This window comes from Schistocerca gregaria, chromosome 1 (assembly GCF_023897955.1).
Source record: "Schistocerca gregaria isolate iqSchGreg1 chromosome 1, iqSchGreg1.2, whole genome shotgun sequence".
Lineage (NCBI taxonomy): Eukaryota > Metazoa > Arthropoda > Insecta > Orthoptera > Acrididae > Schistocerca > Schistocerca gregaria.
In genome coordinates, this window is record NC_064920.1 from 644,829,073 (window position 1) to 644,841,320 (window position 12,248).

Genomic DNA, 12,248 nt, shown 5'->3' on the forward strand with positions numbered 1-12,248 from the left:
TCCTTCCAAAAACAGTGTCATTACTCTACACTGGTCAAGTGACTAATCAATATTTTGCCTGTAGGTATTGGCAACAGTATTAAGGATATCTATAGGGTTTTATTGTGAACAGCTTTCTGTAAAAGAGATGTTGCTTCATCCACAGATTCCATAAAGCCTTCCTTCTCAACTGGAGTCAAAAAATAATTTTTCAACATTTCTGCAACCATTTCAGTTTTCTTTACAATATTTCTAACTTGTTTTATTTCTATGTATGTCACATTACCTGGGTTTTTTTCCTGCCAATTTTCCTCTTTATCACATTCCACGTGGTTTTCGTTTTGTTTTCTGAAACCTCAATTTCAGATTTTATGTATGTAGTCTTATATTCATTTATTACCTTCTCCAGGGTGCTACAGTGAAGTTTGTATTAGTGATGTTCTTTGCGTCATTACAATTTTTGAAAGAACTATCTTTGGCCTGCAGGGTGTGTGTATTCCTTCAATGGGTCTTTTTTTGCTGTCAGTACCTGTTAAGCATACCGCTGAAAATAAGAACAACAACAAAGGAGAATAAAAGCGATGTCGTAGTATGAAATTCGAAGGAATAAAGAATGATAAGAGTGGGTTTTTTTAATTATTTTTCGATAGGCCCAAGGCAACTACTGTTTGCACCAAGTCTAAGTGTAATTTCTGTAACTTCTTTATCAGCTATCTGCGCCAGATCATGGAAATAGTAGCAGCCGTGCAGGGCTCAGCATTTTTTCTTTGTGTTACGTGGATAGGAAAATTTCGTAGCCACACAACGCGCTCGTAAACATTACACAGTTTTTTAGGTACTCTGAAATTCTTGTGCATATTGTACTGAAAAGTAATATGCCGTTACTCAACTACTTGTTTTCTGCGCTGGCGCGACATATGACTAGGCTTCGTCAATTCCATTTTCCAAGCACGTCTTTGATCCAATACATTTTTCATTAACAACGAACCTGGCAGGCAATTAATATTCCTTCGCTGTAGGTCAGCATCTGCACCGAAAATGTGCGAAATTACTCGAAGGCTGGGTATTCTGTCGGTGGTGGGGATCGTGCCAGAGGGAGAGTGGAGTATTTTGGTTACTTGTGTGGATGACATTTTCCGGAATCCCAGGAATCGGAAGCAGCAGGGCGCCTCCAGCGTCGTGGAGCCAGTACGAGTCGAAGCGCGGAGCAGTTCAAACGCCCAGTCGATTCAGCTCGCCACGAGGAGCAAATCGCAGGCGCGAGCTCACATTGCTCGCGGCGGATAGGCGGTGGGTGTGTCGCTACGCCGGTTGTGCTGTCAGCTGTGGCTGCTTCGCTGACGAAGACGCTTTAAAAAATGGAGGACGCGGGAGTGACTTGTGGCGAGGGTCCCCGCGACTATCAGCTGCCGTTTGACGTTGACGGCGACGGCGACAGCTGTGCGAGCCAGCCCCTCGGTGATAGAAACGGTGAGTTTTTCAGTCATGCCGCCTCCTAACCTAAGCCTGTCGGAAGCGTATCGATCAATGCAGCTCCGTGACGTTTAAACGCACTCTTGTTGACAATTCTGTGACAGCACTATGCGGGAGAAAACATGTGCACTTTGCTTTGGATGTAAATTACTGATAATACAACGTACTAACGGACGTTAATTATTTCAGTATACGTGTTAGTTTCTGCTATCACTTCTGTAGCTACTCTCTGACAACTTTTTGTGCCTATCATTGTCAACATACACTGCTGTGCCGTGTATGTCAATGAAAATATTACACGAATGATTTTATAATATTTTAGGTTAAAGTCGTGTTATGTACGTTCATTCGAAAACTGAAAAAAAAATCTCCGTCTTTATACGAATGAACAGGTGTAGTCCTTTTATTAATGAACATATAAATAAAACACGTGGTTTCCGTAAAATGATTATAGTATTAACACGTTTGCGGAAAAGAACTTGGCTCAACTTAATATTACAGTACCACATATAGAATAAAACAAGCAACAAGAGCGGCCTGTATTCGTATCACTAACAGGAATGCCATTAATTTTCAAACTAACAGGACTTTTTTATGTAATATGTGTACTGTTTAAATTGCCATATAACTCATATGGTTACAAGACTGGCAGAGTGGAACTACTGATGGCTTAGCAGTAATTTACCGGCGGCTATTTACAAGCTGTGAAAGTTAGCCATTATGCATGCACATGCAATGAAAAGAAGCATGCGGATAATAGAGTTTTTGACAATACAAAAATGTGCGCAGGATTCTATTCAAGTCGCAAGTTTTTTTCCATTGATACTGTAGACGAACTGTCGACGTTAACACATCTCTGACTGTACGCTTGCGTTGTCAGGTTTCCGCTGTCTGTGTTGTTGACACGTGCTATCCGGTATGAGTTACTTGTTTATTCAGAAACAGTCCCCAGTTTTTCGTTGCCAAGTAAACGACAGTGTTATCTCACGTGGCCTCATGACGAAATTCTTTAAGCTACTGTACGTCAGTTTTATTACACGACAAAATATCAAAAATATTTCATAATATGCACTGTAAGTAACGAATGGTTACATCTATCCTGAAGTTCTCACGTCGTTTATACTTGCAAATTCGTCTCGATTGTGTGCTGTGGACCTGTTAAGCACATTTACACAGAATGTCACACTATATCCCACCCATGATATCGCTTCAAATGAATAACAAAACATATGGCAAATCTTCATTGGGCAGACAGCATCCCAATTTTAATACCTTAGGCGTACATAGGCCTTCATGTCACTGTAACCGCACGAAAGCTCTGTTGGCGTAGATGGAGGCGACCATTTAGTTCTTAACTACGCTTCTTTTGTACAGTTCATCAAATATGCCATCTAGGTACATCCAAGGATAATATTGGCCACCCACACGGGTATGACATTGCCGGGGCACACAGGTAATCTGTATTCGCGTGTAATACTAAAGAAACAAAAAATTTAGTTACTGGCCGTCGCAGAAGTGCTCGATGTTTGCCGAGCCCGTATTAACCCTAATGTGGATATGAACGAAAGCGTATATTCAGGAGTGGATAATGTACAGTAATGACTTGATTTGTATTCTAAACGTGTTGAATCTATGAAGTTAATGGGCGTAAACTGTAGCACGGTTTCAGTTTTTATTCATTTAAGTGTTTACTTATTTCATTATAGTCATTCACCTCTAATTTAAACGCTGGCTTATGTCCATTCATACTCAAGATTGTAACTGTCAACTGTCTTTTTTTCTCATACATCTACCTCAAATGATACAAAAAATACCATAATATCGAACAAAATTCTGCTTCCTATCACGATAACTTCATCTGCTATTGATGAAGACGACACCTACTGCCTTGTCTGATAACAATATACCACTACTATTGTCCTACAACGTTTCTCTAGGGTCTGCCAGTAGTTGGCACTGTAACTAATTGAAATAGATTGTGAATAGTAACGAAACAAGAGTGTTTTTTGTCTGCCACATTCCACAATGCACTCAGTAGCTTGTCTGTCAGTTCCGTGAGAGCTGCGATGGAATTTGCCATCTGCGTTGTCTGCCGGCTCCCTGGTATATAGCAACGTTTCGAAGGACAATCGTCGCCGGCGAGGAGCGCAGTCACGTCCGCCCCGTTCTTTAATGGCGAAACACTGGCTACAACTGCTCTTCCACCCTACGAGTTACAATCGCCGTGTATGCAGCCGGTTGCTGTACACATGCCACAATTGTTGACCTCAGCTGTCTTCCCCGCGTTGCATCTCGATCTTCCGTCGCGACCACCCGTAGTACAGCGGACAACGATTAAGGGCTAAGTGACGCGCTCATGATTATCTTCCTTCAGCCAATACATTGTCGTTCTTTTCGTGTCTGGAGATCTAGTGGGCATGTTCCAGTTATTAACTGCAACGCCTCAATTGACCCAGCACCAAAACCTCCCGTCAATCAAAGAAGTATTCCTCGCTGGACCCTGTGAAATTCTCAAACTGGTTTTACAAACAAGAGGTCTGTTCGCCCAAGCACTCGCACAATATATTGTAGATACCCCGTGGTCGCAGTTTAGATAGTGTTATGGTTCTTTCTTATTGTTTCCATTGGTAATTTGTAATCGAATCTGGCTAGACTAGTAATATTATTCAATATGTCCCTACCTCTCTTGCTCGTTCCTTTATAATACGCGCACTATAATTCTGTCACTCGTCCAAAAAGACACCAAGGTATGCGGTGATGGACTTCCTCTTTAAGGCGCATGATCGATCCTCTGGAAAAGTTTCCTTTTATAAGATATACGTGGTCTTTTTCAGCGCAACAGACATTTAACTCCTTGGCATCACTGAAACAATTCTTGAAGTATTTCTACATTCTTACTCCAGGTTACTTGTGGCGCTTTCTGTCACAAGGATCGTGTCCTCGGCATTAGCCACTGCTATTAGGACCGCTTCGGTGTGTTGCAGCCTTCCGAATACCGGATCGAGTACCAAATCCTGCAACACACAGCCGATTATGGATCCCTAAGAGCAGCCTTCAGAAATTTCTTTTGTAAGGGTATCTCCTGAGTACGGTACAGTTGCTTCTCTGTTTTGACAACAGTTCTTTAAAAAAATGTATAACGCTTGTGAGCAGTAAGTCATTCAGGCAGTCAAAAAGTACTGATTGCCGTTAAGTGATCAAACGCTCCAGCTACAAAACATTTACGGAAAGCGTTTTTTGCAACCCTTGTGGCCTTATTTACAGAGTCTTCTATTGATTTCCCACTTCTGAACCCATATTGTTGGGAGTTCTTCCAGGAAGTCTTTTCTCGTATACGCTGCTACACAGCGGTTTCTCCAGCACTTTGCCGAAGGTATCGGGAAGGCAAATTGATTTGCAGGTTTCTGGAGCCAGGGGGTATTTGCTTCAACCTTTTTCGACATAATTACGTTTGCTTTCTTCCAGATATCTGGTATTATTCTCCACAATAAACGTGCTGTGTAGAGTTGGCACAAATATAAACTAATTAAATATGAAGGATATGTAGAACTTCAGCAGGGATGCCGTCAGGATCTGGTGATTTACTGCTTTTCGGGCTTAGCACGTATATCCTCACCACCTCTTTTTGAAAATCGAAAAGCTATTCCGTCTCCACTTTGTTTATTTACTTTTGTTCCGCAGTTCTGGGGGTTCATCAGATTCGTCCTCCGCGGTGTCTTCTGGAAAGTGTGTCCATCAGTAACAGTGCATATTGCCGGCAGTTTTCTATCATGCTGCCATGTGCTCTTTGAGAATTGATTATATTGTCAGAGATTTTATATTTTGACAGACGATTTTATTCGGCGTACCCAATGAGTCAAGATGTAGATTCTGTGCCACGAATCGGTTCCAGCTCTCCGCGCTTGCCTGTCGCAGGCGGTCTTTAAATTGTTGCTTAACATTCGTGTATCTGCCCAAGCTGCGACGTCTTTCTTCCGCAGTGTGGCCTTTCTGGTAGAATCTTCTTGCCCTTCCGAGTTCTGTTCTACCTTCCGAAATCCCTCGTTCCATGGTACTTGTGCACTCCAGCCCGTTGATCTTATGTCTGGTATTGCACCGTTAGGGCCTCTTGTGTTGCAATGACGAGTCCGTGAGGTCTGGAAAGCGGAGAATGCTCCACAGATGGTTCCATTTTGCTTTCCTTACGTTGTATCGCGTCTTTAAAGTGTTTAATGCTTCATCTCTTAAGTTCATTTCTACAGCAGACAACAGTGAAGATTATAAGTGTGGTCACTCGTGGTGAGATCTCTCTCAAGTTTACAGGTTCTGGTAATCTTGTCTGCAGGTTCGTTAACTACTGGGACGCCAGTATTGGGCTGGGCACAAGCTCTCCCTTCGCGCGCGCTCCAGGATTTCCACTTTGGTTTGCCACTTCCACAAGCAATTACATTACCGCTTCCTTGTAGTACTGCGCCTCTTCCATCCTGCACTGAACTAAACCATAAAAGTGACTTCGCCTTTGCTTACATGGTCAAGATTAGTGGCTTCCTCTGGTCAAGGTGACTGAAGTCTTTAAATTGCTCAATGTACCTATCTGTGGCGTCGCTGAACTGTAAATGCATTAAGAAAAAATCAAACTTCCCGTGTCTGTCAGAACCGCCACACAAGTCAGGAGTTCATTACAGCAGTGTTTTTTTAGCTGAGGTGTTTTTATTAAAAATGGCAGTGGTTGTCATCCGTTTTTCACCGTGTGCGATGAGCTGATCTGAGACTAGAATTCTAGGGATATTTTCACCTTCATTGCACGGGCTCTGCAAACACAGATTGTCGAACTTAATGTCCTCAGATATTTTGCGAATTTCATGCATGACGTCCTGATTTCTGATAAAATTTAGCCGGTCAGTTTTTAAACACCTTGTGTCCATGTAAGGGTAATATATTACGTGAATGTCTTAATCACCGCCGTTGCCGAAGGTCGAATGGTGTTCTACGATGCGATGTAACAAACTTCTTGCACAGATCCTCAGTATCATACGTTATATTTCTTCTGTGAAAAACTATAAGCAGTAAGTGCTCCAAAAGTTGAGGGTACGTAGGTAGGTTTTTCAGCCCCAGTTGAATATATGTCACGGTATAAGGTGGAGGAAACGTTATAGATTTTCCTTTTGGGTGTTTGGTTCTTGTATACATTCTCGGCACTGTTAGCAGATTCGATGCCTCCTCTAGTGTGGCAAAGCAGATCGCGTCTTTACATCCTTCGTAGATTTGCTGTCGGTTTATATTTTGTCCGTGGTATGTTTTCCTCCTGTTACTTAGTAGGTTGACATTTGTTCTTTTAGTGCGCCTTTTCCCTCAGTTAAAGTTGTACAGTCCTTTCTATCTCTTCTCGATGTTCGTGTTAGTAATTCTTTACAGTGCTGGCACACTGGACATATTTTCTGTAGAACTTGGTATTTCGTTTTAGGGTAGTTCTCATAGTAGAAGTAGCGCAATCCAGAAGCTTCCAGAGCGCTTGGAGCAAAACCGTTTACATACGATACACTGGTACTAATGATCAAGACTACCTCAAGCGATCAAGATTACTCTCGAACGTGTATGTGAAATAGACTGTTAGGGTGGACAAAAGTGCATTAACTTGGGCATTGCGCCGGCCGCGGTGGTCGTGCGGTTATAGGCGCTGCCGTCCGGGACCGCAGGACTGCTAGGGTCGCAGGTTTGAATCCTGCCTCGGGCATGGATGTGTGTGATGTCCTTAGGTTAGTTAGGTTTAAGTATTTCTAAGTTCTAGGGGACTGATGACCTAAGATGTTAAGTCCCATAGTGCTCAGAGCCATTTTTTTAACATGGGCAAATATTGAGGATAAGACATGAAGTATTACTAAAGAAGCATTTTCCTCTTACACTGAGGTGGAATTAAACATTAATGGAGAAATTAAGAAATGATGACATAAAACAAATACTGGAAGTAGACTCAACATTGGTACAGTGGATAGAAAGGAACTAGAATAATACGGTCATAAGAGATGCACATATGGTGGCAGAATACCTCAAAAATATGGACACCTCCAGGAAGCTGGATAACAGGTAGACACCTAAGGAGGACTGGAATTCCAGGATTTTTCAGGACCTGCAAGAATGATAGCTTACAAGATACTTGGATGGGTAATGAGGGATTGAGATAAGGCTGTGGTGGACAGCATAGGATGCGGGACAAATCTTCCACTCCGCCTGGTGTTGGAACTGAAGACAGGATGCAGAAATATTAAATACTGTATTTAAAAACTTACAGATGAGGATATTAACGAACAAGTGTTTGGCTTCCACCCAGGCCCACAAATGATATTCACTGAGGCAACAAAAGCCATGGGATACCTCCTAATATCGTGTCGGACCCCTTTTTTCGAGTGTAGTGCAGCAGCTCGATGTGACATAGACTCAACAAGTCGTTAGAAGTGCCCCCGCAGAAATTTTGACCCATGCTGTCACCTTAGCCATCCATAATTGCTAAAGTGTTGCCGGTAAAGGATTTTGTACATGAACTGACCTCACTATTATGTCCCATAAATGTTCGATGGGATTCATGTCCAGCGATCGGGGTGGCCAAATCATTCGCTCGAGTTGTCCAGAATGTTCTTCAAACCAGACGCGAACAATTGCAGTCTGGTGACATGACATCATTGCTTGGAAAACGTGGAGTACATTAATAGCTGCAAATGGTCGCCGAACACAACCATTTCCAGCGAATGATCGGTTCAGTTGGACCAGAGGACCTAGCCCATTCCATTTCAACATACCCACATCATTATTGACCCACCACCGGCTTGCACAGTGTCTTGTTGATGACTTGGGTCTATGGCTTCGTGGTGTCTGCGTCGCACTCACTCATCTGACCAGGCCACAGGGTCCAACCCATATGGTCACGAGCCCAGGAGACTGCACACGATGTCGTGCTGTGAGCAAAAGGCACTCGCGTTAGTCGGGTTCTGTCATATTAAGGCTACATTTCGCCGCACTGTCCTAACGGATACGTTCCCACAATCTGCGGTTGTGTCATGCAGTGTTGCTTGTCTGTTAGCACCGACAACTCTACTCAAACACCGCTGCTTTCGGTCCTTAAGTGAAGGCCGTTGGCCACTGCGGTGTCCATGGTAAGAGGTAATGTCTGAAATTTGGAGCCGAAATGGTGAACTCATTCAAGCTCGTGATAGCTGAGTGAGTGGAATTGTAGCATGTGTGCGCTCAGAACAAGTAGGGACGTAATACTTAAATTTAAAATAGAATAAATGAACTGTGTCGTACAAAAGAGTTCACATATTACAACTCTTCATTATTATTTGAATATTCTGGAAGGGAATGAATTATAGAAAAGTGTAGGCTCACCCGGTCAAAACTTTAGTTATCGGCGCATGTACCTTGGGAGTGAGTTCGCCCTCTAAAACGGGCGTCTTATAAATCTTTGATGCCTGTTTTTCCAACTAGACAGACTACAGCAAGTAATAATCAACCATAAATCAACAAATAGTCCTGGGGTTGGGTGGAGGGTAGTACAGCCTTCTTAAAGCAAACAGTGCTTTTGGCCCTGACGGAATTGTGCTTCGATTTTACATTAAATACGCTGCAGTGTAATTTCTTCCTTAACTCATACTGAGGATAAACTGTTGAGTGGCAAGTAGTAATGCTTGGCAAGAAGAGAGCGCAGGTCCCTGCTGTTTACTAAATCGGTCGCATAGAATTGCAGGCCAATGTTGCTGAACTGTCGGAGGAACCGAGAGCTAATTCAAACGTCAGACATTATGAAGTTGTCAGAGGAAAACAAGCTTATCTTAAAGAAATCAGAAAGATTTTGTGAAAGACCGCTTGTGTGGAACACGTCTTGCAAAAATAGATGCAGGTGACCAGGCAGATGGTCCTCCTAGACTTCCGGAAGACGTTCAACACTACGACACCGACTACTAAGATACCATTGTAGAAGTTCTTCGCTGATGTGTGACTGGCTTGAGGATTATTTGAGTAATAAACAGCAGTACGCTATACTGAATGGCGAATGTTCTACAGGAACGAAAGCATCATGTGCTCCGAGGAAGCATAAAAAAGACCTTTGATGTTCTTGATATACGTAAATGATTTATAAGACAGGATCAGCAGCACTCTTAAGATTATTCGCTGACGATTCTGTTGTGTGCAAGAACATATTGCCGTTGAACAGTTAAAACGAACAGAACAAAGACGTGGACAAAATTTCCATTGGGCGTAATGAATGGCAGATATCATTAAATATGGGCAAATGGAAGATGATGTCCGTAACAAAGGGATAGACCTAAATAGCATCCGATAACGAGAATAGTGGTGAACATAATGAGCACGTCAGATCGTGTAGGTAAGTATTTAGAGGCAATACTAAGAAGCGATGTAATAAACTCTTATCTTCACTGGGTGGAGATGTTCTTATGTGGGTTGTCTGCAGTTCTGGGAGTTTATGTAACCTGACAAATGAAAGCCGGCCTCATCTGACATGAAGTAAAGCAAGGGATCAAAGTAACCGTTACCAGTTGATGTTAAGAGCTAGTTACAATAATGGACTGTTTTTTTTCTGATCCTCAAAATTTCAACTCTTGCATCATACTCACACGATAGGCTTTTAATTTCACATTTTTAGTGCGATGTATTTGACACAAGAAACAGCTGCGATAACGTTACTGACTTGCGGGGACTTCTCGTCATGTTCATGCGAATTCTGTCCTCACTGTCGGTCGCCTATTCCTCTGCACTTTGTGGACAGATCCTAGAGCCCTCCATTTCTTGTACACATCTTAAATAGCGCTAGTCGTGAGGAGTTTCTATCAGGACACTTGGCTTGAAGCATTTCCTTAGATGCCTTGTTGAAGCCCGTCTTTATGTAACATTCCGCAATATCACTGAAGCGCCAACGAAACTGGTATAGACATGCGTATTCAAATACAGAGCTATGTAATCAGGCAGAATACGGCGCTGCGGTCGGCAACGCCTATATAAGACAAGTGTTTGACGCAGTTGTTAAATCTTGATAACCTGCCATTGTAGCAGCAGTAACCGATCTGAGTGAGTGTGAACGTGGTGTTATAGTTGGCACACTAGCGATGGGACACAGCGTCTCCGACGTAGCGATGAAGTGGGGATTTTCCCATGCGACCATTTCACGGTTGTACCGTGAATATCAGGAATCCGGTAAAACATAAAATCTCCGACATCGCTGCGGCCGTAAAATGATCATGCAAGAACGGGACCAACGACAACTGAAGAGAACCGGGCAACCCTTCCGCAAATTGCTGTATACTACAATGCCAGGCCATCAAGTGTCAGCGCGCGAACCATTCAATGAACAATCATCGATATGGGCTTTCGGAGAAGGCCCTCTCGTGTATCCTTGAATACTGCACGACACAAAGCTTTATGCCTTGCCTGGGCCCGTCAACACCGACATTGGACTGTTGATGACCGGAAATATGTTACCTGGTCAGACGAGTCTCGTTTCAAATTGTATCTAGCGGATGGACGTGTACGGGTGTGGAGACAACCTCATGAATCCATGGACCCCGCATAACAGCAGAGGACTGTTCAAGGTGGTGGAGGTTCTGTAATGGTGTGGAGGGTGTGCAGTTGAAGTGATATGGAACCCCTATTGCGTCTAGATACGACTGAGAGGTGACACGTACTTAAGCATCCTGTCTGATCACTTGCATCCTTTGATGGCTATTGCGCATTCCGACGGACTTGGGCAGTTCCAGCAGGATAATGCGACACCCCACACGTCCAGAATTGCGACAGAGTGGCTCCAGGAACACTCTGCTGACTTTAAACACTTTCGCTGGCCACCCAACTCCCCAGACATGAACATTAATGAGCATATCTGGGATGCCTTGCAATGTGCTGCTCAGAAGAGATCTCCGCCCCCCTCGTATTCTGACGGATTTATGGGCAGCGCTGCAGGATTCATGGCATCAGTTCCTTCCAGCAGTACTTAAGACATTATTCGAGTCCATGCCACGTCGTGTTTGCGGAACTTCTGCGTGTTCGCGGGGGCGCTACACGGTGTTAAGCAGGTGTACCAGTTTCTTTGGGTCTTCATTGTATTATTTTGTAGGAGATATGCTCATCATTGTGACACACAGTCTCAAAATAAAAGCTTTGCAGTTAAGGGTCGCAAGTTTCGAGTCTTACCGAGCGTGAAAAAACAATGTAGTACGTCCGTTTGCGTTGTAGATAGCCATCTTTCTTTGTTTCGTAGTGGACGATAGCCGTATGGCTGTCATAAATTATAATGATCACTGATGACACTGGTCTGGCTTCTATTTTCCTTGTCACACTGTTAAGTGTGCAGAAGCATGAGCGTGCACACGTTTTTAGTACATACTTGCGTAAACAAACTGTTCAGTGTGTCTGGAAAAGTTATAAGGAAAGAAATGTTTCCGTGAATTCTGCAGCTACTGAATATCATTAGAAGTAGTTCCTAAATGTCTTTCTCAGTCCCTAACCCTTTCCTATCCTGAAGAAATGAAACACCTGGGGGTAACATGGTGTAAAGTGGGGGGAAAAGGTTGAGTATAAGTGGTGTTACCGTAGTGCTAACATTTTGTAAAGTTGAAGTGCACATCCGTTCCTTTGGGCAGACGCTCGACCCCACGTGGGCAGCTGCTCTGTCGAGGTCATTGTCTGCTGTGCCGAAAATAATCGGCCTCGTCACGTCCTCGTATCGCACTTTCAGAGGCAGAAATCCCCGTGAGTAGCGCCAAAACCTACCGCACGTTCTTTGTGAAGCGTCGCCTGCCCGTTTTCTAGAA

The 12,248-nt window shown here is 43.4% G+C and overlaps 1 protein-coding gene across 2 annotated transcripts in view; it reads left to right on the plus strand.

Annotated features, from left to right (window-relative positions):
• Positions 1-377: 377 nt before the first annotated feature.
• LOC126360846 (AMP deaminase 2) overlaps positions 378-12,248 on the plus strand; it is a 425,281-nt gene continuing 413,410 nt past the window's right edge. Inside the window, exon 1 of one of the 2 annotated variants that reach the window (XM_050007748.1) lies at positions 378-1,449. In XM_050007748.1, coding sequence (XP_049863705.1) covers positions 1,338-1,449 — 112 coding nt within the window. In that variant the 5' untranslated portion in view covers positions 378-1,337. The remainder of the gene's footprint in view (positions 1,450-12,248) is intronic. The other variant, XM_050007744.1, reaches the window with a different exon arrangement.